The sequence below is a fragment of the Streptopelia decaocto genome (genome assembly GCF_964273445.1).
Source record: "Streptopelia decaocto genome assembly, chromosome: 1".
Classification (NCBI taxonomy): Eukaryota; Metazoa; Chordata; class Aves; order Columbiformes; family Columbidae; genus Streptopelia; species Streptopelia decaocto.
Window position 1 is genome coordinate 97,011,459 of NC_138663.1, and position 26,664 is coordinate 97,038,122.

General features: G+C 40.8%; 1 protein-coding gene across 1 annotated transcript; it reads right to left on the reverse strand.

Moving 5' to 3' along the window:
* Positions 1–832: 832 nt before the first annotated feature.
* On the reverse strand, positions 833–21,923 carry MXRA5 (matrix remodeling associated 5). The gene is made up of 7 exons (XM_082059406.1): positions 21,332–21,923; positions 18,727–18,942; positions 15,885–16,014; positions 15,153–15,543; positions 7,601–12,613; positions 6,060–6,960; positions 833–4,538 (listed from the first exon to the last, which is right to left on the reverse strand). Exons 1-7 carry the CDS (start codon positions 21,529–21,531, stop codon positions 2,627–2,629), a joined length of 8,763 nt encoding a protein of 2,920 aa, XP_081915532.1. The 5' UTR covers positions 21,532–21,923; the 3' UTR covers positions 833–2,626.
* Positions 21,924–26,664: the final 4,741 nt, after the last annotated feature.

Sequence of the window (26,664 nt, forward strand, 5' to 3'; positions counted from 1 at the left end):
AAAGGAACAAGCTCCATTGTCTTTGAATGCATGGCTCCTGCTTGGACTGAGAGATGAATGAAGGCCTCTGTAAAAGAAGAAAGTTAATGAAGTGTTGTGTCCTTGAAGTAATGCAAATTTGTCATTGATTTATTAAACACAACTTGCAGATAAGTACATGGCAATAAAGGAAGAAGCTATGATTTAAATTCAGTGTCTTATGACTGCCTTCATTTGATTGATGATTCGGCACTTGGAGTAACACGTAGATTCAGGCCTAAGAATAGAAGTCCTGGAACAGACTTGGTTTCCTCATGAACTTATTTATTTCTACTAAAGGAACTCAAGATGGATATTCTGGACAACTACTATCTCAGCAGAGACAGAATATGACAGACAGTACATATGGCCAAATGTGATATTTGTTAAGCTGTAGTTACACTTATTTTGGAAGAAAATTATATTTTATAGGTATCTCATTGGGATTATGTCTTCATAAAAGTGGTAAACACAAATGTCGTGGAAATTATAATACATTAAAAATGTTAAGTCCAATTTTGTGCGTATTTTGCAAGCATGCAAGTCTTAACTTGAATTAAGAAAAGGTCATCAGCCAAATCTTTCATTTCTTCTGCCTCCAAAACTTGCGCTGACAGCAGTGGAAACTCTGGATTAATGAATGAAACATTATCAGATTCTTCATTTGATCCCAACAGAGCAAGTATTTGATTTTGGATTCTATTTTCTTCCCTTAACATAAAAAAAAATCTGCTTAATATGGAAATATATAGAAGTCATTCATCATCCACGAATATCTCTGAATTCACGTAAGTGTTAACTGAAGACTGGACAGGCAAATGAATAAAAGTGCTTGATTCCTACTCCAATGCTAAAATGCTGACCTCAGACTCTTTTAAAAGAAATATTGTTATTAAAAATTGTATCATCATTTTCCAAGAAATACTATAAAATAAAAAAGTGCTAAAATTAAGTAAAGGAACTAATCTGTGACATGTCCAAGGCAAAAAGCCAGATTAGAAAAGACCACATGAGCAATCTAGTTAAAAATCTTGAGTACTTGTTCCTGTCTTCATTAACTGCTCTCACAAGCAACTACATCCCTGCCAAATATATAGGCACATGCTTCACCTTGAGCACTAATTTGCTGGTTAAGAGCCCAAGGATTTAAACAATAAAAGAGAAATGAAGACAGAATTAAGTGTTATTAGGCCATATCTGCGACTTTAATAAATGCTTGTGTACAAACCACAACATTTAGCCTGCACTGAATCTTTAAAAATAAGTTTTATAAAATATTCTATCACATAAATTATGGCACTTGTATCTTCAGCAATATCCTTGTCCATGTCATTTCATTCAAAATGAAAAAATGAAAACAAAGCTCTTATTATCGTATACTAAAATATGAGCATAAGTTTTATGGACAATCAGAACTTTAAGAATTCAGGAATATCTCAGAGCATCCATATGCTTTAAAGGTGAGTTAACATTTTAAATACTGATTGAAGTAATTTGTTGAAACATGGGCACATTCGGCATCTTGTAGCAATTATTTCTATATCATAAATGACAGATCTCATTAAAATTATGCATGGTAACCAATAAACCATCCTTGAAAAAGTATTGAAACTGTAAATGAATCCTGAAATATACATACAGAAGTGTTAAGTATTAGGAAATTGTGTTTAGAAAGGTAAAGAGTATGTATTACACTGGTTTTTGACTTAACTTCATACTTGCATTGTTTGGAGTTCCCTATTTCTATTTTCTCAAAACAAAATGAAAACCACAGTGAATATTTTTTGGAAAACATTTTTTATTATAAAATGTACAGTATATTGACCTTAATATTATAAAACACTGTAATGTATCAGAGTCTTGTAAAGACCAATAATTTATAAAATGAGACCATGTTCATTGTTACTCTTTCTAGTCTCATAGTCTGATTTAAAAATATATATAAAATATATAATGAATGATCTGACGGTAGCATCCTTAGTAGCTGGAAAGAGTTTGTTCATATGTTAAGGTAACTAATGTCTGCATGTATTTTTTATTAAAATAGATCACTCTTATCTGCTAAGTTAGTCTTTCATTTTGAAGAGCTCAGAAGAATGAACAAAAAGGTTAGTAATCATATTGTATAAGGCTACATTATGTAAAAGCACTGCAGGATGTAAATAAAATTATGTTTTACTAAAGCACTTCTATCACTGCAGCTCATTTATTAACAGTTAATACTTCTTTGGTACTTTTAAGGTGCTTGTTAGAACAAGAAATAGCTTTGGACTATTGACAAGAATAGAGGACTTAAGGTCTCAGATGCTATTGGATAGCATGAAAAACCACACTACGCTGTCTTAACAATTTAAAGACCTTTTTCAATGTGTTAGTCTCCTCAGTATCGGTATGTCCACTGCGTCCTTTTAATGCAGAGACCTACTGCCATATTGAGTATACAAGCAATGCACTTTGCATGAAAATAGGATTAATCCTTTTTTTTTTTTTTTTTTTTTTTCCCCTGGACTCAGTCTTCCTGGCTTTGTTACAAGCAGTATTTTCCTTGTTGCACTCACTCGGCAGTGACTTGATGACTAGCATCCAGCCAAAGGCATTTGTTTTAGTGTTAGAATATGTGTATGTAGGTTGTTTTCGAATCGCTGCCTAGTATATTTTTAGCAGTACATTTGTAGAAGCCTGCATCCCTTTGAGTAGACTGCTGGATTACTAGTGACCCCTGAGGGTGGAGGAATTTGTTTCCATACAGACGGGACTGAGCTCCTGTTGTCAGATGTGATTTGTCTGGAAGCTCCCATGTTATTTCAGCTTTAGGAATCCCAATGGCCATGCAGTTCAGTTTTACTGAATTTCCAGGCCTGGCATAAATGACGGGTGCTGGCTCACTGGTGATCCGGGGAGGATAGGCTATCACGATGACGGGCACATTCATAACAGAAGTGCCATACTCTGTGGACACCTTGCACAAGTAAGTGCCTCTGTCAAATACAGAAGCCTCACGCACCGTCAGTGAGCCATTCTCCAGCAGGGAAAAACGACCCACAGCTTGGGGGGCATCCAGAACCATCCCGTTCGGCAGTGTCCAGGAGATCTGTGCCTGTTGGCTTGGCTGGGTGATGCAATGGAGCTGCAGAGTTTCTCCATTGATGATGCTCACCAGGTTGTTGTACTGGTTGGTGATTTCTGGCCTGATTCCTACCTTCAGGAAGACTACTCGTTCCACATAACCTCCTGGGTTTCTGGCTGTACAGCGGTAAGTCCCAGCATCCCCAGCAGAGAGGCTGCTGATATGTAAGATCCCATCCCTCATATGGTAAAATCTGTGCAAACGGCTGCCACTCAGCACTTCAGTGCCATTGGGAAGGATCCAGCTTGTGCTGGGCTTGGGGTTCCCCTGGACTGAGCAGTTCAGATTGATGCTGTGCCCAGCAAAGGCAGTGATCCTTTCACTGATAGGGTCTCTGAAGGAAGGTTTCTCCAAATGGTCTGTGATGAGGAGCTGTACAATCAGTCTCGCTTCCCCTCCTTCATTCCGTCCAATGCATATGAGCTGCACCGCGTCTGTCTGCCTCACCCCTCTGATGTCCAACGTACCATTGCGATGCACAGTGATCCTGTTCCCATAGTAGGGAGCTGGCAGGATTACTCCTTCTGGAAAAGCCCATAAGACCCGTGGAGCAGGGATGCCTTCAGCTTTGCAGTCAATAAGTTTCCGACTGCCCCTGATGGCTGTCTCCCTCACAGATGTTATTGCACTGAGATGACCATTGATTCTGGGAGGCTGAACATTAACGTGGATCCAGACAGTTTTCCGATCTTCTCCAGCACTGTTCCGCACTACGCAAGTATAGTTACCACTGTCAGATCTTTGGGCCTTTTGGATGAGAAGAGTGCCATCCCTATATACTTGGTATTTGTCAGATAGGGCAGGAATGGGCCTGTTGGTTGGGGAGAGCCAGGTCACTTTGGGAGTGGGTTCTCCCTTGGCTTCACATGCTATGGTGGCAACATCACCATAGGGTACATTAATAATGACGTATGTTTTGTTCTTTATGGTTGCAGGTTCAGCCACCACTTTGACCCGCACTTTCATCTCATCCTTTCCAATCTGGTTCTCAGCATAGCAGGTGTAGTCCCCTTCCTCTCTCAGTCCGACATCATTGAAATACAGGGTTCCATTATTGAAGACCACATATCGCTTTGTCCGGCTGCCACTGTCATCTGACTGCATGAAGGTATTGATCATGCTGCCATCTGGGAGACCCCAGGAGATCTCAGGATTGGGCAGACCTGTGGCTACACAGTCAACTTTCAGGTCTCCTCCATACTTGACTTTGTGGTTATTCTCGTTCTTATGTTCTATTTTTGCTGGTTTCATCATCACATTCACTTTGAGGAGCACATAGTCATCTCCGATCTTATTGCGGGCCACACATAAATAGTCTCCTGCATCTTTATCTGTAACTGAGTGGACAACCAAAGTCCCATTGCTGAATACTTTGATTCTAGTCTCCAAGCTACTGTAAGGAAAGAAAAAAAAGAACAGAACATGAGTTGCAAAATCACATTTGAAGAATTAATTGAGTGAAACCTGGGGAAACAAGCAAACAAACACACAAACAAACCCCACACCTCAACAATAGTGAAAAAAAAGAGAGAAGCATTGCTATTGTTAGATAATTAGATGATCTGAGATCTCCAAGATATTCACCACCAAAAAGCAAATGGAAAAAATAATTCTACTAATTTGTAACCAAGCAATTCTATTCCATTCAATGACTTTAATGATGTTTTTGACCATTAAACAACCATGAAATACCAAATGATTGTCATTTTAACTCTTTTGACTGCATATAACGTATTTTGTAACATTTGAACATGGGATCGCTGAATTATATACTCCACACAAAACTATATGCACCGTAAATATGGAGTGTGGCACTTGAGTCCTCAGCTAAAAACAAATCTAGATGAGCAACTTCTGGCAACAGGTATAACATTTTAAATCTTTAGAATAAACACAAAGAAACAAAATATCGCTAAGATTTGAAATATGGAAAAAAAAAGACTTCCAATGTGCTGGAAAGCTATTATTTCCACTCCATTATGGAACTGGTGCATTGTGGTCAAAACTGATTTCCTCCAGTTTTCTCCCCAGAGATCTCCTGTATTTGAAATACAATTCTCATAAAGATCAGTATTTTGTTGCTATCACTATGAAGCATAAAATGAATTTGGTATTTTGTGCTATCTAGAGGATACCTAAATATATTTTTGTCAACATGAAAAATTATGACCATGTTTAGCTATTAAGAAAATTGTTGACAATTGTTCATTTTAACTTCAGTACATTTCTCATCTACCTACAGTTCTCGAAGAGTGAGTAATGAATAAAACACAGAGCAGAAATTATGTTTTCAGCAGAGTCTTAGGACAGTTATTGTAAGTTTCGAGAAGTGGTATTTTACTAAATGTTTTGAACATTGGAGAAACTGTTGTTTTAGGCATTTATATGCAACTGGGTTACATAGACCTTCTTAAATCATTTCTTTAAATAATCATGTTAAAATGATCATGCTTACTTAAATAATTATACAATTATTTCTTTGCCTTGCATTTAATGTGTATAATGATTTGTATAACAGATAAACAAAATTGAGTTATTTCTTTTCTCCTGGGGAAAAGCAGGCACCTTTGCAACTCTGTGCAGATTAAGCACTTCAGAATAAGCAGCACACAAGCCGTATATCTTAATTTTGCCATTGGACTTTTTACTACATTTACAAGTGGCTGTAAAAGCCAAATAGAGGCAGCTTATCCTAAACACTTGAAGCTGACTTTTCAAGATTACTACTGTTTTCAAGAAAATTATGCTAAGTTATGACTTGGCTATCTTATAATTTCTAATTCTTCCTTAAAGTTTGGCGGCCTCATTCAAATCTCACAGAAGTCAAGAATGAAATTTGTACAGATATGAATGGTCTTTTCTCTAAGTTCACCTAAACTGTAATTTAGCTGTGACACCTCAGATAGTAACTTACCTGTGCAGGGAATCGATCATCCTTTTGGAAGGCAACCTCCATAATATCCGAGGCCAGGGGTCACCAGAAGCACTACAGTCCAGATGCAGGATGCTGCCGTATGTTACATCTGTCCTCTGAGGAGAGCTCCCAGTGATCTTAGCATTAGATGCATGCTTCTTCACATGGAGTTGTATCGTTCTCCTGGCAGCTCCCACCATGTTAGCAGCAATGCACTCGTAGGTCCCACTGTCCTTGGGTGAGATGTTGCGAATATAAAGAGTTCCATTGGGAAAAACAAATAGATTTCCATTGACAAACTGAGAAGGTCGGATTTGTGTGCCATCAAAGACCACCCAGCGGATGCTGGGAGAAGGTGCCGCTTTGGCAGTGCAGTGGATGTTAATGCTGCTACCAAGGGGCAAAGACACATTCTCTTGCTTATCCTGCTGGATGATGGGGGGCAAGGCTGCAATGTGCAGCCTCACTGCAATGCTGTCAGCCCCTGCAGCATTGCTTGCTATGCATTTGTAAACTCCTCGATCTGAAAAAGTTGCTTGCTTGATAGACAAGGTTCGATTTTCATGAAGCATTATTCTGCTTTCTGTGGTGGTGACTGTCTGCAAAATCTTCCTATCTGGGAAAATCCATGAAATATGTGGACTTGGAGTCCCACTAGCCTGACATTCCATTGCTATGGTCTCTCCAAAATAGACTGTGACATCTCGATAGCGGGAAAGTAAGATTTTGGGCTGGTGGGCTACAACTGTGAGCACAATGATCATTTTATCTATGCCATGCAGGTTCTGAGCTGTGCACAAATACTGTCCACGATCCTGAAGCTGAACATTTCGGATAAGGAGAGTACCATTATTCCAGACTTCAAACCGTTGTAACCTGGTGTTGGCTGTCATTAGAGCCCCTGGGAAGGTGAGGGGAAAGGAAGAAATGGAGAGTCAAAGGGTTTAAGACATACATCATTGCATTGGAAAAGTTTTATGTAAGATTTTAGATTTACTTAACACCAACTACAACTTCAGATGGATCATATGACATCTTTTGATGTCATGTCTTTGTTTTCTTTCCACTGCAGAACTAACCATACTAGCTTGCAAGTGTGTATGGTGCAAAAACTTTTAAGTGCTTTATGCCTTAGAATTCGTATTAAATCTTTACATAATTTCTCTTTTCCTTTTGCTTATGGAGATGACACACAGAGCAATATTTTAGGCAGCAATGTTAACAAACCCATACTCACAAGTGCTGTAATCATAAATTCTAACTGCTGTGAATAATCAGTGTTGGCTGCTATTCCCTCCTCAAAAAATAAACTCATTACATGGTAGAGGTTTTCTTTTATTACAAGAAATACTGCCAAGTTATTTTTACCTGTAATGATTAGTTGCAATTAGTCGTATTTTATCAAAAAAGATTAAAAGAGACAGAAATTATTCTTCAGTATTTTTGACTATTCCTGCAGTCATGTTGCAATTCTATGCAACAACCAATGGGTTTTGTACCCTTAAAAAACGTGTGGAAGAAAACATTTTTCTCTGTCTTACCTGTAGAGACTTTTGTCCAAGTTATAAAAGGCTTGGGTTCCCCTACTGCATCACAAGGGATAAAAGCATCTGTTTCAGCAAGGATGGATATACTCTGAGACCCTCTTGTGATAATTTTAGGTCTTTCTCCATGCATCCTGAAATTAGTGGAAGACTGAATTACAGTCAAATTGTGTGGCATAATAGCTCCCACGTAAGGCACAGATGGGCTTTTTTGATGATGATGATGGACATTTTTAAAAGGATGAACTGTAGTGAATATCTGTGGTCTTATGCCCTGAGAGACAAAGGCTGGAGGGGTAATCTTCAAAATTGCTGGTGGCGGTGACGTGGTGCTTGTGGTGTGTGGTTCCAGTGGAGGCACTGGAATAGCTGTAGCTTTCTGCACTGTAATCCTAGTAGGGAAGACCTGGGCAACCTTCTTCTCATTTGTGTCTTTTGGGACTAGCTGACTAGGGACCACTGGTTTAGGACGCACACTTAAGTGAGGGAATATCCTTGTTCTGTTGAAAAGGAATGGCATTCTGGAACTGGGATAATGAGGTATCCCTTGATTTGGTAGTCTTCCTGCTGTGGCTCCATTATCTGGAACATAATTATTTCCAAAAAATCTTGAATTAGTATTGTATCTGTTCTGAGCCTGATTATCAAACTTGCTTCCAGTGAATGAATTTGTTTTGTGAAATGGAGAGGCTTGTGTTGGGGTAGTTGTTTCTCTATGAGAGGCAAAAGGTTTTTTGTCCTGGATGGTATGTGCTGCATATGCTGTTATCTCTGGTTTGTTTGTGTAGTGAAGAGGTTGGTGTGTTATAAAATAGCGAAATGAACCTTGTGTTACAATATATGGAGGCTTCACTGTGCCTCTTACTGGAACATGTTTTGGAGGCACAACTGGCAGTCTTTGGTTTAGGCTTGGTATTATTCCAGCAGGTGGATGGGGAAGGTTTGGATTTAGCACTAAACTATTGTTCGACTTGCTACTATACAACTCTTTGAATTGCACCTCTTTTGACTGTATGCTAATCCTGTTTTGGCTAGAGGAAGGAGTAGGGTGTACATTCTGTCTTGAGCTCACTACTGTTTTGTCATGCTCTGCTTCAACTTGTTTTGGTTCTGGGAACCTTTCCTGATTGAAGGCATTACTTTCCTCGGTGGTATAATGAAGAGAAGGATGTGAAGTGCTTGAAATGGAAGAGGGAAGAGTAGCAAGTTTTATAAGTGGAATAAAAGCAGTGGATGTAGTCAAAGGCTTTTCAGTTGTCTGCAAAGTGGGATAATGATGAAATACATGTGATATAGCTTCTTTTTTATCCAAGGAAGACGGCTTTGTCCCAGTCTGAGAAACAACAAGTTTCTTTGTTTCTCTAAGTAGAAAAGTCTGAGTTTCTGTTTTGCTGAAAGAGGAGGACAAAGTAATCATCTCATGATGCTGTGGTGGCTCAGCTATTTCTGGCATTTCTGATGATACTGTGGGCTTCCGTGGCTCCTTTGAAACTGAGAGGTGCTTAAAGACTTCCTCTGTGCCTACAGGAACACTTAAGTGAGTCATAGTGGGATATATTGGCTGGAATGTTCCAGTGGTTGTTTCATTAACCACAACTTCTGAGTCAAATAGGATAGGATCTTCTTGAGATTCTGGTTTTGTAGATAGTATGAAGCTGTTCATATGCTCAGGAGAAGTTGTGCTTGATTGTTCTGCCTTACTATCCATAATTTTAGAATCTGGTTTAATGCTCTTCTCCTCAGATTTATTATCTAATAAGTGGTATGCCGGCAATTCACTTTGCTCTGGTTTCAGAGCTGCACTTGACTCTTCTGTGGGAACTGTGTCATGTACAACATATGATGATAAAACAGTGACAGGTGCAGTCACTGGAAGTGACAAGGTTTCAGGACCAGTAGAATGTGTCACATGTTTTGCTTCAGGTGGAGAAACAGTAGGACTAAAGAAGGAAGTCATGACCACCTCTCTGATTTTGGTAATTTTCTCTGAGACAACTGGATCGGTAACTAATGAAGGAGTGTATTCTATATACTCCTCTTCCTTAGCCTGTATTTTGACATTGTAATTAAGATCAGGACTTTCAAGAGTTGCAGAAGAAGTTTTAGTCACAGCTTCAACTTCAGGAATCCTTGGAATGATAGGCATTGCCTCTGTGGTTAAAACAACAGGAGGGAAAGGCTTCAGCCTTTGTCGAATTCTGTTTGGCCTCAATCTCCTTCTCCCGTAAGGCCTTTTTCTAGCATGCTGAGTAACACGTGAAGGCGTGGTCTTTCTATAAGGAGTTGTCGTTGTGGCCACAGTAGTCAATCTACTGATGGAAGAAGCAGTTTTTATTCCCCCAGCTGTTTTATGAAGAGCATTAGTGCTTGATAAAGTTAATCTGAGATCTGGTTTTGGAGTAGCCAGGTTTCCACGTTCTTTTCCCTGAAAACTCTCTGCATAACTGCTGGATATGCTTTCTTGAGTCACTATATTCCTGTGGGTTTCAGGTTCTTCCTTGCTCTGAATGCTGATGGGTGTGACAGCTGGAAAACTTGTACGTAAGCCTGCCATTTCTGTCTGATCTGTGGATACTTCTTTGCGCTGATGTACAAAGTCATTGCTCTTTTCTGTAACAAATGGAGAAACAGATGAAGAAATGGTAGTTGTGCCTACAGAATCTGTTGGGATGATCTCATCCAACTGAGAAGGTGTTAAAAGCATGGCGTCAACACTCATTGGGTCCACTTTATTTAACTTCACACTTGTCTCCAAGACGCTGTGAAGATCCACAGCCTGAGATTCAGCTAAGACAGTAGCATCAAGTGGTAGCTCAGCAAAAGCAGAATATTCCTCTGATGTAGAAGATATAGTTCTATCCACATTTTCCACTGTGAATGAACTGCTCCGAATATTAGGAGAGCTCGTTACAATTCGTCTGGTTAGAGGTTCTTCAGTGACAGTATTAATATTTTCTTTGACTACAAGTGAATCATCAGTCCTGAGATGAAGATGCTGCTGGCTTTGGGGTTGCACAGTTGGAGAGACAGGAGTCAAATATGGACCTGATACAGGAACTTCTACAGAGTAAATACTTGAAGGTGTTTCTAAAGCCCTGTGGTCAGAGAAGTGTTCTGTTTCTGACTCTGTTAATATGGACTGGACTGAAAACGCTTTAGTGTTGTGGGAAGCAGTGACTGACAATGGCTCAGGTGATGTGTCAGCAGAGGCATCTACCCTATCAGCTGCTGCCTTTGAAAGTGGAGGGCTGGCTACTGGATGAGGGACTGGAGTAGTTTTCTGCATGACTGATGGCAATGCAGTTGTTAAAGAAATGACTGTAGCTGTTGTTGTTCTAGGAAGATTCTTCCCACGGACCTTTGCCAAAATGTCAGCCCAGTGTTGTGGGTTAATCTGCTTGTTTGCCATATTAATTCTCCTTCGAGATTCAAATACTCTCCGGCCTTCTGCAACATTGCTGTCTTGGGTTCTATCAGTACTTTTCCAAATTTTCATTTTCCTTCTGCCTTTCTTCCCCTTTTTAATTTGAGTCTCTGGCACCTGGTCACTTTTTTGTTTAAAGGATATTTCTCGGTCTTTCAGGTGGTTCTTTCTTCGTGGGAACTCATCCACCCCTCCTGCCCCTGATCCATCTCCATCATCTATGACTCGCACTCTTGTTTTTGATGAACTTTTTGAGCCTGGGCGCTTTCTTAGTTTTATCCTTTTAAAAGACCTGTCAGACACCATTTTATTTACTGTGACCCTTACAACAAGCTGATCTGAACCCTGCTGATTGACAGCCACACATCTGTAATGGCCGCTATCACTGACGTGGCTTTTTGGAATAATCAAAGTACCATTGTGCAACATATATCCTTTTGAAGAGTTTGATAAATCATTAAGGAGCTGGCTGTTTGGAAGAATCCAACTCAACTGTGGCTCTGGGATGGCAACCGCATTACACGGCAAAACTATTGGATCTCCAACATTTTTTTCAACTCTCAGTACATCTGCATCAGCTAACTGAATAGCTGAAGGCTGCACTAGAAGTCTGTAGGCCATTATGTCTACATCATCTCTCACTTGGGCAATGCAATGGTACAAACCACCATCAGTGTAACTCACTGCTTTGATTATCAGCTGGCCGCTACTGAGAATGGAAAACTTGCTATCTTTTTGATTAAATGGTGCCTGCAGTTTAGTCCCATCCGGAAAGAGCCACTGAACAGAGGGGCTCTCAGAGGCTTTCACATTGCAGCTCAGCTGACACTCTGACCCTTCCACCACGCTCTGTGCCGTCCTTGTGCTCTGGTTTTGCTCTATCATTACCCAGTTTCTCTGCTGCCTGGTGTCTTTGGTACGAATTGTCTGAGAAAACACAGTAAAAAAAGAAAGCACCACTTTTTTCCCTGTACTCTGGCGCCTGTTTAATTGGATATTTATAAGAGGTTGCATCACCCAGGAAGGCTCAGCCAGTATTTGAGCTTTTACACCTGTGTAGTAAAGAGCATCATAATCTGAACCTTGCCTGTACCGAAAGCTTATTTTAGGGTCTTTGCTGAGCATAAGTTCCCTCTCTAATTTGACAGGGACTTCACTGTAATAAGCTATAAGCTTCCATAATTTTTCATAGTTTTCTCGATTCATTGGACATTCAAAATCCAGTGAAATTGTAGCATTTATATCAATCTCCTGAGTCTGCATTTGATTCCAATGAATTTTGGTAGAGCCTGTTGGTTTTTTGATTTCACAGTTCAGGTGGACTACATTGCCATGCTCATCAGTCATATTTAGTGTAATGTTCCATGGAGAGGACTGAAGCTCTTCCAGAGGGGTTTCGTAACTGTCATCATCTTCTTCATCTTGAGTGCTGCTATTCTGCCTCAGTGAGGACTGAATGACAGGTTTCCTACAGGAAATATCTTTCAAGTTTTGAATATCTTCCTTCTGCAGCAGTTTCGGGCTGTTGCACTTCGGACAGAGCTGTCCCCCTTCATAGGCTTTGTCCTTTTTGCATTTTAAAACACCTGTAAGAAAAAAAAAAAATTAAAAAAGGGAAAACTAAAGATAGGTAAGCTGAAGAACTCTGTTCTAGAGTTAGAGATCTCTCATAGGTTTGAAATGGACCACATGAGGAACATATTATGGCACATGACACGTAAGTCAAGGCTTTTAAAATGGTACCTCTTTGTTTTCACAATTGAATGGGTGTCTGATTCTCAAACTGACCCACATTTCCTCTGACTTTAATGAGAGAATTGAATTCTCCATCCTGCTGAAAATAGATTCACTGCCTCTGACTAAAATGCCTAGAGACTGAAGTGTTCAGAGCAACATTTTGTAAGTGAGAAAAAAAGCTATACTGTGTCAAAGTCTGCATCTGTTTAGTGACAGCTTACCCATTTAACTTGTGGATCTAACTTGAAGAGGATTGGGTCCTCTCAGCTTTCAAACATTACCTGAGAAATACCAGACTTCCTCAGTAAATAATCTATTAAGTTTTTTATTTTTCTGTATTCATTAACAACAGTACTGGCAATACATAAAACATTCTACTGTAGCTACTAAAATCTGCTGAATAGTTCCTGCACTTACAAGCTATTTGTCTTCCCTGACCTCTGAAATAACTCTAAAGTCTGTAATGATAAAATAAAAACTGAAATAGAGAAAAAGGGCTAAACCAGGAAATGATCGCCTTGACTCCTCTCTTCTGACAATGCCAGAAAGACTCTTGTCTGCAAAATAACACATATATTTAGTACATTGTTCTGCTCACTACAGTGTCAAATGTCCCCTTAAATATTTAGTTTGGAAACATGTTGTAAATAAAATGTATTCCAGTTATTCTAGGAATGTGTCATGCTGAACACTCCTGAGGAATGAGGGATCTTTTAATGAATGAACAAGATACGGGTGGGTTATACGGCAAAATGCTAGGAGAAAGGGGAAAAAGGGGCAAAATTTCATACAAGTTTTAATCAAAAAATTTGTGCTTTGACAGTCTGATAAAGCAATTTTCTTGAGAAGTTCTTGCAAACAGAATATTTACTGAACCAGTCTATCACTTGCAGATTCAAACACAATGTTTAAAAGACAAGGAAAGCATACTTCATGACAGAACTGACCCACAATCAATTTGGCAGATTGATGACACAGCACTTTTTTAACGCTATGTGGACAGAATTCCCAAAGAAGTTAACCTTATATAAAGATACTTAATTGAATAAAAATGGTAACATGCCAACATGGTGCAAGGAAAGAAAGTTCATCTAATATTTAGTTGTTATAACTTACAGTGCAACTTAAGTACTCTTAAGAGATATACTCATTTGGATCAAGGAGAATATGTCAAAATATTAAAGTTTGAGTCAGCTAAGTATGATATCAAAGTAAAATGCCTCAGTTTGGTCAGGAACACTTAGATTACACATTCAAGTATCACACACTCTTAAAAGTATTGTCCTATAGCTAAGTGCAAAACTGCCATTAATTACATATTCTAAGATGACAAGATCCACCATCATCCACCACGCATGCACCAAATCATAATCTAAACCTTATGATTCCTGACTCATCTGAGACATCTTCAGTTGCAATTAGATGAAAATTCCTCTTCAATATTTAGCAGCTGCTCTGGTGTAACACCAGTCCCTCTGGTCTACTACAGTAAGCACTTAATTACATGAGGTGGGATTGGTGACTTGAGATGACTAAATCAAAAACTCACACTCAAAAACCCACTCATTTAGTCTATTCCTGATGTAGAGGCATCATAAAACTGGTTTTGGGGTTGTTTTGTGTTTGTTTTGGGTTTGTTTTTGTTTTTCTTCTAGTGTTTTGCCTCTGCAGATGACCAGAAGTATTCCAGACTAACCAGTGTGATACTTATGTCACATCTCAGCCTGAACAAAGAAAGACTAGTTATTCTAGGAAAAAAAAATGGCAGGATTGTAGGTCTTCTCTGAAAATACTTGAAATAGATTTGCTCCATTATAAAAGGAAGTTGTGGTCAATGAAGAAACACAGATAGACATGAAAGTTGCATGAATATTACAAACAGCCTTAAAGTTAATAGCATTGAGGTTAAAAGACTCATCCTTTGAAACCTGATTTCCATTCCTTCCTTAGCCAAGCAAGTTCAAATCCTACGTTCTCATCTTCCATGAGAGCACACAGTTACTAGCTTTGTTGGTTAAGGACAATTGCCAGCCCTTAGTCAAAGGTGTACTGCAGTGCAAAGGAACACACTAAGAGGTTATAACTTATCTCCTCCTTCCATCTATAAACTTTGCTATCACTTTTTCCATCTTGAATGTAACTGTTAGTTCCTTTGTTACCAAATACAAATTTTTAGCTAGTGACAAACAACTGCTTCCTCTTTCCACTGCTCTTTAAATATTTATTAAATATTGCATTTATTGAATGGTAACAGAAAATAATAAAGTACATAGATATCATGTAAGTAATAATACTCAGGAAATAACAAAATCATCTATATGCAGAACAGGAAAAAAAAAAAAAGTCTAACATTATGTGATAAAGAAGCATTGGTATTTTTGTTCTTACCTCCAGAAATTTCATTCCATTCAAGAAGCCACTTCAAGCTGCAGTCACAGGCCCACGGATTCCCATGAAGGTAAAGATTCTCCAGCAGCGGCATGCCTTGAAACATCCCTGAAGGCAAGGTCCTAAGAGCATTTTCAGATAGGTAAAGATGTCTTACTGTTGACAGTCTGAAATAATCAAGGACCATAAATGTTGAAAAGGTGTCGGGGTGAAGCTGCTGGAGCAAATTTCCTTCTAAGTGGACCAGTCTCAGAGAAGTTAAGCCATTAAAAGCATTTGGATGAATGAACTCAATTCTGTTGTGGTCCATGTGCAGTCTCATTAAACTTGAAAGTCCTCGGAGAGTATGGCCAGTTATGACTTTAAGCTTATTGTAACTAATTTTGAAAACCTAAAAAAAAAAAAAATAAATAAATAAAATAAATTAGTTTTGGTTTTTTTTTGTTGTTTTTTGATCTAAATCCAAACAGAATAGCATGCAGAACTTCTCCTCCCACATTCAAATATCCTTTCCACCACTGAAAAATTATATGCTGCTCAAAGAGGAAGAATACAGCTGAATATTAGTTGGCATTATCAAGTAGGACACAGGCATAGTTAATAGATCTCACATGTATTTGGGGGAAAATGGTATCTTAATCCTAAGAAAGGCACGACAAAACCACTTATTTTTTGTCTTCTGTTATTCATTGACATTAGAATTTATGAAATTTAGGAAGATCTGAGCATTACCTGCAGAGACACAAGATCTTTCAAAGCACTATTAGGTATGTTCTGAATGTCATTTCCATGTATCATGAGCAATTCCAGTTTTGTAAGTCCTGCAAAGGAGTTTTCATTTATAGACTGTATACTGTTAAACCTGGAAAAAAATCACATGTGCAGTTACATTTTATGCACTGACTGTCATGGACTGCAAATGTAAAATTAGTACAACCTAACTTTCAGGAAAAATTGGAGAGATCTTAATGCATTGTCAAAGGGCCAGAAGTTACTGGAACATTTTTACAAGGCCAAGTATACTTAGTCCATGTTTATATTAAGGTTTCTTTTAACTCAATTTGTGGCACTTCAGCCATAGTTCAGGAGTAAGAGCAATAAATAAGCATTTAAGTTCTAATAATTGTTAGTATGTTTTTCCATGCAGCTCAGTTTATGGAATGGTAATAAATTAATGGCCTGTAGCCAACCAATGATGCTATGGAGCCTGGCAAACTAGTAAGGCTGCAATGTTGCCAAAACAGCATCTAGTAATAAATGAATAAAGATTTGGAGACAGGACATTAAAAAAGGGATATCTTGCAAACAGCATGAGAAGCAGGAAGTCACATCTTGCTTCACTTACTGTCACAACATGTAATTGGCTACATCAACTAATTACATAAGATCTAGGAATTGACCTTCTAGTTATTTCATTTGAGTCTAGAAACTCATTTTAGAGAAAGAATACAGAACATTTACTTTTTGAAAACAATTCAGTTTCACTTTGGACAAATAAATCAGGTTTTATTTGCCAAAATGGAAGCTTTAAGTTTGGCGGCCTAGCTCTACATTTGAGTTTTCCACATGTGAACATAAAATTAAATGTATGAGCTAATCTGGGCATGAAGTCTCTAAATTAAGCATCAACTTCTAAAGGTTTTTCCTATTTTAAACACTTTCTAGAAAAGAAGGGAAGAGACAACGAGAAATTAAAATACTTTGGATATGGAGGAAATACTTTTAGATCCTCACCATTCTTTCTATCTATCTGAAGATTCTGAATTTTCTAAAAATTTAGGCCACTGTTTTGATACTTTTACTCCTACTACAGACTGATAGCAGTCATCTTATTAAAACTCCCTATTTTAACATCAGGCCTTCTAAGAAATATGAACTTCTCAAAATAAGAAATTTGCCTAAATTATTTCCAGGCAGGAAAATAATCTTTACCTCCCAAATATATAGCATCAAAAAAGAGAAATGTGGTAAAAGCTCTTTTCCAAAATTAAAGAAATGCAACAGTAGATAGTTAAGACTGTTTTTAGGGCACAACTCAAACAATGTAATTTCATAGTGGTGAATTAAAATGACAGGACAAGACTTCTATGCTAGCAGTATCAAACAATGTACTTTTTAAAAAAAAACAGACGAAACACCTGAGTAACGTAGAAGCCTACATCCCATTTTCAAAACAAATTCAGGGATGGGATTTGCCATAGAATGTTGATGTATGGGTGAGAGGTAGCTGCAAAAATGTGAAATGTGTGGTTTTGAACTTGTGAGAAGAGGGAGGCATTTCTGACTCAAAAGTGGCATGAAAGTATAGATTACTGTAACAGAGATTCACTGACTACAAGGGCATTTTGCAACTAAAATCAGGCTTTAGGTGGATAAAGTGCTGGTAGATAGACATTTTAACTACAGAGAAGCAAAAAAAAAAAAAAAAAAAAGGTTCCTTCTGTCAGTGACTGTGTGATAAGTCACAGCTTACAGGCCTTGGGGCAGTTCGGGTGAGTTCATACCAGGTAGTGACGCAGCTCTGATATCAAGCAGAACAGGACTGTAAGTCTTGTACTGTGCCATCTCACATATTGACCCAACACAGCACTTCTGTGATATGCAGCCTACCAGCTCTCCCTGCCTTCTCATCTCATAATCTGGCAGATAGATGTGAGTGGGCAGTACCCTGGCGGAGGAAAGTGAGTTGGTGCCTGAGCAATCTCTCCCCAAAACACTGATGTTTGCTTATATTGCACTTAAGTTCCTTAAAAAGAAAACCGAAACCAAACCAAAAAACCCAAAAAACAAACAAACCAACCACCCAAAAAACCAAACCAACCAAACAAAAACATTCCAAAGGCAATGAAATAACTTTGTTTTTACTGTATTGCTATAAGTTATGCTATATCTCATTGTTCTTCAAAATGTTACCTGGCTCCATTATAGAATTTTACTCCTACTATATTTTTTTACATGAGGTGTAATATTCAACTTTTAGTAGAAATCCTATAGTAGGTTTAATCTAATATATATTTTTATACACTATAAAAGATTTCACATCCTGTTTGCCAAGAAGAATTGACACCGTGATATAAATATAGAGTGTTTCAAAAAGATGGACGCAATTTGAAATCACTACATCTCCACAATCACAAACTATCAATTAGTCTCTTGATCTTGTCCATACAGCAGGTGGAAGGGAACATAGAGCATTTATGAAAAGTTTACTAAAACTTGATAACTCATTAAACCATTTGTGAATTTTTGTGTAATTGTAATGAATTTCATACATGGTTTTTTAGATACCCTGTAACTGAAAATAATTAATTGATAATAACAGTGACTTTTCTTTGAAACATGAAGGCTACACTGAAACTTTCTCCATGCCAGCAACCGCAGTGTTTGAAATACAGCTCCTGGAAGTAACCACTGATCTCTGCAATTCTACTTAAAAAGTACACACAGAGATCCCGATACACTGCACGTGCGTGAAGCATTCCATCCAAGATTCCGCCCCAAGAACATTAAAAGAAACCCAAAAAACCCACCAACAAAAAAACAACAACTATTTGCTACAAACTGCCGTACGAACCCAAAATTGATTCTTTCCACATCTTTGGAAATCCTTGCCGGCACGGCTGCCAGGGACCGAAAGGTGCAGTGGACCTCGGTGGGGAGGTAGCAGGCGCAGGGCTGGGGGCAGGATAGGGTGCCGGGTGGCAGCCCCAGCCCCAGCATCAGCACCACGGAGAGGGCCCTGGCCGCCGCCCCAGGGCCCATCCTGTCACCTCCCGTCGCCTCGATCCTCCTGGGTCATCCCGGGAAAATGGGAAGGGGGAGAGGGGAAGGAAAGGGGGGCGGGGAAGAGAGAGAGAAGAAAAGACGACTTTAAAAATCCCCATAAAAAGCTTTATATACCTCGTGATGCTCTGCAGGGTTGCGGAAGGTCTGTAGGCAATCAAGGCAAAGTTCAGTCGGAAAGAGGTTTTCTTTCTTCCACATCGTTTGCTACTCCAAAGTTAACTTTCCCCCCATAATTCACTTCTACTTTTCTACTAAATACCAATTCCACTAAAGTTACACTGTCTCCCTATGGAAATAAACTTCACAGGTTTGGTCTATACCACAAGGGCAGAACTAGTCTCACCTAAAAATTAGAAAACATCAAGAGAAGTATCTAGTTCAAGCAAATTGTCATGGCTCCCTCTACAGTCAATGAAAGAAGAAAAAGCTACCCATATTCATTTGAAGATGAATAATATCAGGCATCTACCTGATCGGATACCAACAAATCATCCTCCTGAGGTCCCATTAAGCTAACTCACCTAGCCTAGCTGCCTAACTTTTAGACACGCCACTAACTTCCACCAGGGTAAAATTTGGCTCAATTAATCCCTTTCACAGTTTCTATAAGAAATTATATCACTGAGAGAGAATGTGATGAAAGAAAGAATTGGCTGGTCATAGATTTGGACTCTGTCATCCTTTGCTATGCATTACTGTGCAATGTCAGGTGTGCTTTTACACTGTAATCTTAATGAAACAGGAGCTATGAATGATCAGAATTGATTACACTTGACAGTTCATTTAGAAGCAGAATCACAGACCTCAGAGGAAATGTGAGCAAGAAAGTTTATATTTATAATCTTGCCTTGTCTATCAACACTCAAGTTCAGATTTTCTGAACTCTGTGTCTAAATCTGGGTAGCTACATCTGTGGAGAGTCATTTTAAGATGCACACTGTCCTAGGACAGACAAGAATACACAACTGTTATTGACCTTGAGCAGTACTCACTTACAAAAATAAAATAATTTATGTAGGTGTCTAATTACAGATTAAGCGGCCTAACTTTGGAGAAATCTGCAATATCTCTGTTCTTATCCCTAACATCACAAGAATTTGAACTCTTCAGATTAAAGCCATGAAAGAATGCAGGCTACTATTAGTAGCAGAAATTTAGTATTCCTGCTCTTTTATGACTGTGTGACAAAGATGGAAAGGCACTCAGTTCTACTTGATGAGTTCCATTAGTTATTGCTTTTAGTATAAAAGTCAGATTTTCTCAGATCTGCTAGCAATGAGACACACATTATTTTTTCTAAGACTGTCATGTGCAAACCATTACAGTTCAAAAGAGAGGCTCATCAGGATGAGGAGGTTTCTCAAATATCTGTGGTCAAGTTAATGAGACATCTACCATTGTTTACAAGACAAACTACTTTTAATTTGCTTAAGAATATTCAGGTGCTGTTTCCCTTAATGTTCTCTTTAATGAAAACTCCCTTCAAGAAACACCCTACTCATTTCAATTCTTTTTGGGAGGGGCCACTGCATGTTGTTACAGGAGGTGCTCACTGAGGTTAAGAGGAAATTGCAGCGACTTGTGAGGGGCTGGGCAAGAGTGGCCCAGAAGGACTTACAGCGCATTGCCTGGGTGAGAAGCGACGGCCGAGAGCGGGGCCCCCAACGCCCAGGCCCACCCTGCTCTTCCAGAGGCTTGGCCGGTGAAACCCCTCGGGGCTCGGGCGAGGCCGGACCGGCTCCGATCCCCCCGCTCCACCGCTCGGGGGCACCCTCGAGTGCATCGCCGCGCCACCTGCCATTGGCTGCCTCCGCCGTCGCGGCGCAGCGTGTCAGCCAATGGGCAACGGCTCAGCCACGGCCCGCTGGGGCGCGGCTGCGGATGGGCGGTGGGTGCGGCGGAGGCCGGCCGGGGGGCGGGGCGTGGGGCAAGGCGGGGGCGGGGCCTTGGGTGGTGGAGCTGCCCGAGCGGCTCCTGGCAGGGACCGCGCCCGCCCCGCGGGGAGTTTTGCGTGGGGAGGGGGCCGGCAGGTCCCGGCGCGGCGCTGCCCCTCCCGCCGGCCCGGGCCGTACGCCAGCCGCGGCCATGGCGGAAGGGGCTGGGGAGGAGGTGCGGTTCCCCCTACCCGTGTTTCTTTTTACCGCACCGGAGGACAGATGCTTCCCATTAGCGAAGAATGACCCCTTGGGGCGAGCAACGGGAGCGGACGGGCTGAGGGCGGGCGCCGACACACGGCGACACGGCCCGCGGGGCGCCGGACCGCCGCCAGCCAGGCAGCCGCGCCGCTCCCCTCCTCCTCCCGCACAGACCCGCGAAGGTGCCCCCGCCCCAAACCACCCTCACCCCCCAGCCGGGCTCCGGCAGCCGCGACCGGCCATGAGCGGGCTCCTTACCTGCAGCCGGGCGCGGAGGTCTCAGCAGGCGCTGCCCGCTGCTCCCATGCCCCCGGGGGGCTGCGGGCGGCCGGCGGAGCGGAGCGGAGCGGCGGGCGGCCTGCGGCTACCTGGCTCCCGACCTCCCTTCCGGCACCGGCTCGCTGAGGCTCATCGCAGCCCGCGGCAGCTCGCCTCGACACCTCCTTAGGACTCCCCATCGCCCGTCATCCTGCGGGATCCGCCGTTCTGGATGGGTCCCCTCTAATAAGCATAAGCGATGCGCGGCAGCCAGGCAGGACACCGTCTGGGGTGGTTTTGTTGGTTTTTTTTTTTTTTCCAATTACTGTTATTTTCTCGTCTTCTCTGGGTGCCCCCTGTCCCCGCGGAAAATCGGGGCGCCGCAATCCCTCAGTCCCGGCGGGAGCCGAGCACGTCGCTCCGGGTGCTGCGGGATCTCCGTGGACGAGCGGGCGGACGGGCGATGCCGGCGTCTCCCCGCCGTTTGACGGGCTGCCTGGGCGCACAGTTCCTGCGGCGACAACCTACCGCCGCCTGCCGCGGCATGGAGATGAGGGGCGCGGGGTGCCGGGGCGCCGCGCTCCGCCCGCCTCCCCGCGCCGGGCGCTGTGCTGGGCGAGGGCGCGGCGGAGCGGCTCCTCTTGCGGGGTGGGCGGCCCCTCGGCGGGGGGAGCTGCAGGCGGGCCCGCGTCGGGGGGAAGGCTGGGGTGTGGGAGGTGGGCGCCGGAGCCGTCGGGAGGGCGGCGGGAGCTGCGGCCGCAGCGGGGGAAGCCGAGCCCACGCCTGAGTCTGGGACCTGAAGCTTGGGGAAAGTTTGTTTCTCCGACCTGGGCGGATCCAGCACTCTTGAAACACTCAGATGTGCAGCTGTCAGCGTTGTGCAGCCACACAGGCACACATGCGGTTCAGTGTATAACCCCGAAACTGGATCAGACACTCTGGATTTCTTATTCTTCTCATAGTGATATAGGTGTCCTGTCATAACACAAAGCGCCAACCTCCTTAGTGCACACTGGCACAATACTGCTGTTGAGACCAGTGTTCAGTCTGTGAGATTTGATCTCTTTTGTCATACTCAAGAAGAGCCACTCTACATGTGTGTGAACAGGAAAATCTCAAAGCTGTAGTGGAGAGGATACAGGAAAAATCATCAAGCACTAAGAATACGAACCAGACTGAATGTGGACTCGGTCATGAATTGCATTTTACCTTTAACATCCAACAATCAAACTTCAATTTATAATAATTAAATCATTAACATCCCTCTCCTTAGTTTCCCTCCTGTATTAACAGTGTTTTCAATACACAAAAATAAGCCTGCTTCTGGACTAGTGAAAAATTCGTTGTTCAGATGTACCAAAGAAGACCATGCACTATCATCTTAGTTCCACTGTGTGATTTTGGCATGGAGCTTTCAAATTCCATCTCCAAGCTAAGTAAATATAGCAAATGGCATTACAATCTAGACTGTAAGGCAGTGGCAAGTGTATCATCACCAAATCAATAGAATCATAATCTGAGTTAACAAACCATTTTTTGCATTGAAACCTGTAACAGATGTGATTATAATAAAAGCTCGGGTGTCCACTCCCAACTTCTTGTGCACCCCACAGCCCACTCATTGCAGGGGCAGAGGGAGAAACAGAAAATGCCCTAATGCTGTGCAAGCCCTGCTCAGCAATAGCTAAAACATCTCTGTGTTGTCAACACTCTTTTAGTCACAAATCCAAAAACAGCACCATACAGACTGCTGGTTAACTCCATCCCAGTCAAAACCAGTATATTTTGAAAAAAAAAAAAAAAACAAAAACAAACCCTTGTAAATTAGTTTGATGAACACTAGATTAAAAAATAGTGATAATAATAATAATAATACCTCAAGGAGTAGAACTCTTCAAGTTCATCTGCACCATGGAGAATGTTTCCACAATGCGTCCTTGCTTAATGTGCAGCATTTGGTCTCTACTAGTGTATCATCTGATCCCACTGACCTATCCCAGTAAAATTACAGTGTGTAGAGCCAGTTGAAATGCAGTCAAGAAGAATCTGACTTCACTAAGATCTGATTGAAGACAGCAGTAGTCAGTGGTCTCGTCAGTGTATTTGAAGACAACATTTCATCCCCATGCATAATCTGATAACCCACAATGACAGGAGAAAGAAATTATTTTGTCTGAATGCAAGTCACTTTTTGAAGATGTGTCACATAGGAAATGTAGAAAAGCTTTTGCAGATGGCCTATTATAGTACTGAAAACTTTGGAAAATGAAGGAAACACACTTTGTGATTCATTCGTAGCTAATAATTGCTCAGTTAGGTTATCAGGCTTAAACTAGCGTGTGAAAAGGGTATAACTATTTCTATTGCTATTACTCTTACTATTATTCAGGGTGAATACATTTAAGCAGACCCTAAAATGTTACTTTCCAGTCCTTGTAGTTAAAGTAATACCATTATTATTTTAACTTTCTCTTTATAATCCTACTGCCTTTGGGGAGACACCAGTTTCCTCTAATGTTTTCCCATCATAGCTACTTAAGTATCATTACTAACTACATAGTTTCTCTGTTACTGGGAGGAGAGCTATTTGAATACTCCAGGGATACACAGAGGATATTATGGCTGTTGTGATAGCCCTTTACACTTAATTACACAATGGCATGTTCATTCTGAAAATTAGTGAAATTAAAATAAATCACATAGTAGACCCAAGCAAAAGTAGAAATCTGCACAACTAGAACTGTAAGAAAAAGGTGCAGAAGCCCAGATTGCTACGTCTTATGCAGTAAATTCTTCATTACTCAGTCTGAAATTTTAGACGAGATATCATTCAAAAAGATGTGCTAAAGTTTGAGAGCAAATTTTTAAACTATATTATAAATAAATATGAGAATGAAATATTTCAGTGACATTTTAAAAGAACATCACTAATGTGCTATTCACTATCTTCGGCATAAATAAGTTTTCAGACAAGTAAATGTCATCACCAATCCATGTCTTTGTACCAATTCTGTATTAACACTAAATACATCGACAGCTCATGAGCTAGAGCCACACTACTGTAACAACAAAGCCCATCCAGCTCTATTAGATAAGTTTACCTTATTGCAAAGTTTGGTGGTGGTGGTGGTGGTTGTTTGTTTGTGGGTTTTTTTTTTTTTTTTTTTTTTTTTTTTTTCCCCCAGGGAATCCAAGTATTAAAGGCAGGGTTGTTGGGATTTTGTGGGTTTTGCTTGTTGTTTGGGCTTTTTGTGTGTGTCAATCAAGGGATGCTATGTTGTCTGATAGCTGTTGCAGTAAATGGTTGAAAAACCTCTTTATAAACTCTATTCATATTGATTAAATATTTTACACAGTGGATAGGAACAGGCAGTGCAAGTAAATGGTGAAGGTAATGATTCATGTCACTGATCTGTGCCATTTCAGCTGTGGTACCTGCTGCTTGCTCAGTGTTTACAAAGTGATAAGAAAATGTCTCAAAGGAACAAAGGAAACAAAATAGAAATACCAGGGGACTGTAGGGTGCACCTGCTGAGTTTCTGATACAGCCATTTCTGAAGGAGAAACTGAAGGTAAAAGACTGTTCACATGAAGCAGAACCTGTGCATTGCAGGAGGCTGATGACAGCAAACTGCTGACATGCTTTTGGACAAGACTGGGAGGCAATGAAGGGGAAATCAAGGATGACAGTTTGAGAAAGAGGGAGAGCTGTCTTTCTTATTTTCACTGTCCATCACTAACTGCCAAATGCTGTGACTTTGTTCAGATCAGCAGTGTTTGAGGGAAACTTCCATCAGTATAATTAGTTTTGTGATTAGTTAGCTCTCAGCCTCAGAAGTTACCTTCTCTCAGCCAGAGCCAATATCAAAGTAGGGTCTTAGCAACTGCTTCTCTCTCAGGAATGAAGCTTTGGGTTTTCTAGGAATTACTTATCTTGCCTAGATTTTCCTGTCTAACAATATTTTTGACAGTTTGACTCAAGAAGCCCAAATGAAGGACAGAAACAGAGCTTACCAAGCTATGCAATAGTTTGTAGGAAGTGTATCTATACCATGAGACATCAGGTCTGAACACCTGGAGTGAGGGTGGAGTGGGATGAGGTTCTGGGAATTTTGAAGAAAAATTTCTCTGTTAAAAAGACAAATTCTATATTTACAGAATAAAAGGCATGAACTACATTTATAATAGCTGAGGATAAGTAGGGAAATGCAGTGTTATTCAGATTTTAAAGATTTCAATATAACCTAATTTTCTAGAATAAAGGGCATTTATTTGAGTCATGGTCTTACAAATCTTATCAGTCAAATATTGTGTTTTACAAGGTAGTATAGTCTTAAAAGCCTACAATAGGTATAGAAATGGGAGCACACAAATTGATAACTGTAAATGAGAGAAAATCAATAGATTTTCATAGTCTGAAATCTGAGCGCTATAGTAAATTAGGACTGCAGATAACAAGCAATTGTAAGGAAAGTTTGTTCTCATCTAGGCTGGTACAGATCACTACAGCCAAATGAAAAAAAAAAAAAAAGACAAAAAAATCAGGGAAATTTTCAAAGCTTTTTTGCTTGACCTGGTAGCTGAATGCAACTGGTTCCTCAGAGCCTCTGTCAATACTGATTTATACTGTTTAAAACACATGGGTGAGAGTGTCAAAGGGAGGAGGTGGTGCCCATTCATCCATGTGGTTATGCTTGCATAGGAAGGCTTGTGTCTCTTTCCCTCCATGACTTCATAGTTCATTGACTGATCTTTATTCCCCGAACCTTCCAGGAAAGGATCATTTCTGCTCCCTCCTTGCAGCTGCGGTGCCTGTGTATTGCAGCCCTCAGCAAATGCTCTTCTCCTATACTCTCTTCCAGACAACTTATCTCCTCCTTGTCTTTATGCCTTCCTGTTTGGGGTTGTTTTTCCACTGCTTAGCTACTCCTTTTTCTTGCCCAAGCTTCCTCTTCTTGACATATCAAAGTGTTCTGCTCTACTCCACAGTCCTTGTTGAAGAAGAGTTGCATATGGCAATAAACTTTCAGCCTTCTCTCCTCCTCTGCAAGCTCTGTCTAGTGCCATCCTTTTCACAGTGACGAGCTGGGCTTCGCTCCCAGCTTCCCTTGTCAAGCAGCCTCGTGGAGGAAGGAATGAAAGCCTTGAGCTTCTGTTTACTAAACAAGACAGACTTTTTTGAAGGCAAAGCCAAATTCTTGTATTTGCTATGGGTCAATGAAGAGAGGAATAGACCATCACAAGCCCACTGAGGAATATACCTGATGTACAGGTTGACTTTCCCAGCTGCCTCTCCTAAAGAGCAGAAGGATGGAGCCCAGAAGACTGAAATA

Coding starts and splice junctions, on each gene's coding strand:
- MXRA5 (XM_082059406.1), bottom strand. CDS start 21,531: ATGGGGAGTCCTAAGGAGGTGTCGAGGCGAGCTGCCGCGGGCTGCGAT. Junction 15,544..15,884: donor AAGATCTTGTGTCTCTGCAG/GTAATGCTCAGA, acceptor TTTTTTTTTTAG/GTTTTCAAAATTAGTTACAA. Junction 12,614..15,152: donor ATGGAATGAAATTTCTGGAG/GTAAGAACAAAA, acceptor TTTTTCTTACAG/GTGTTTTAAAATGCAAAAAG.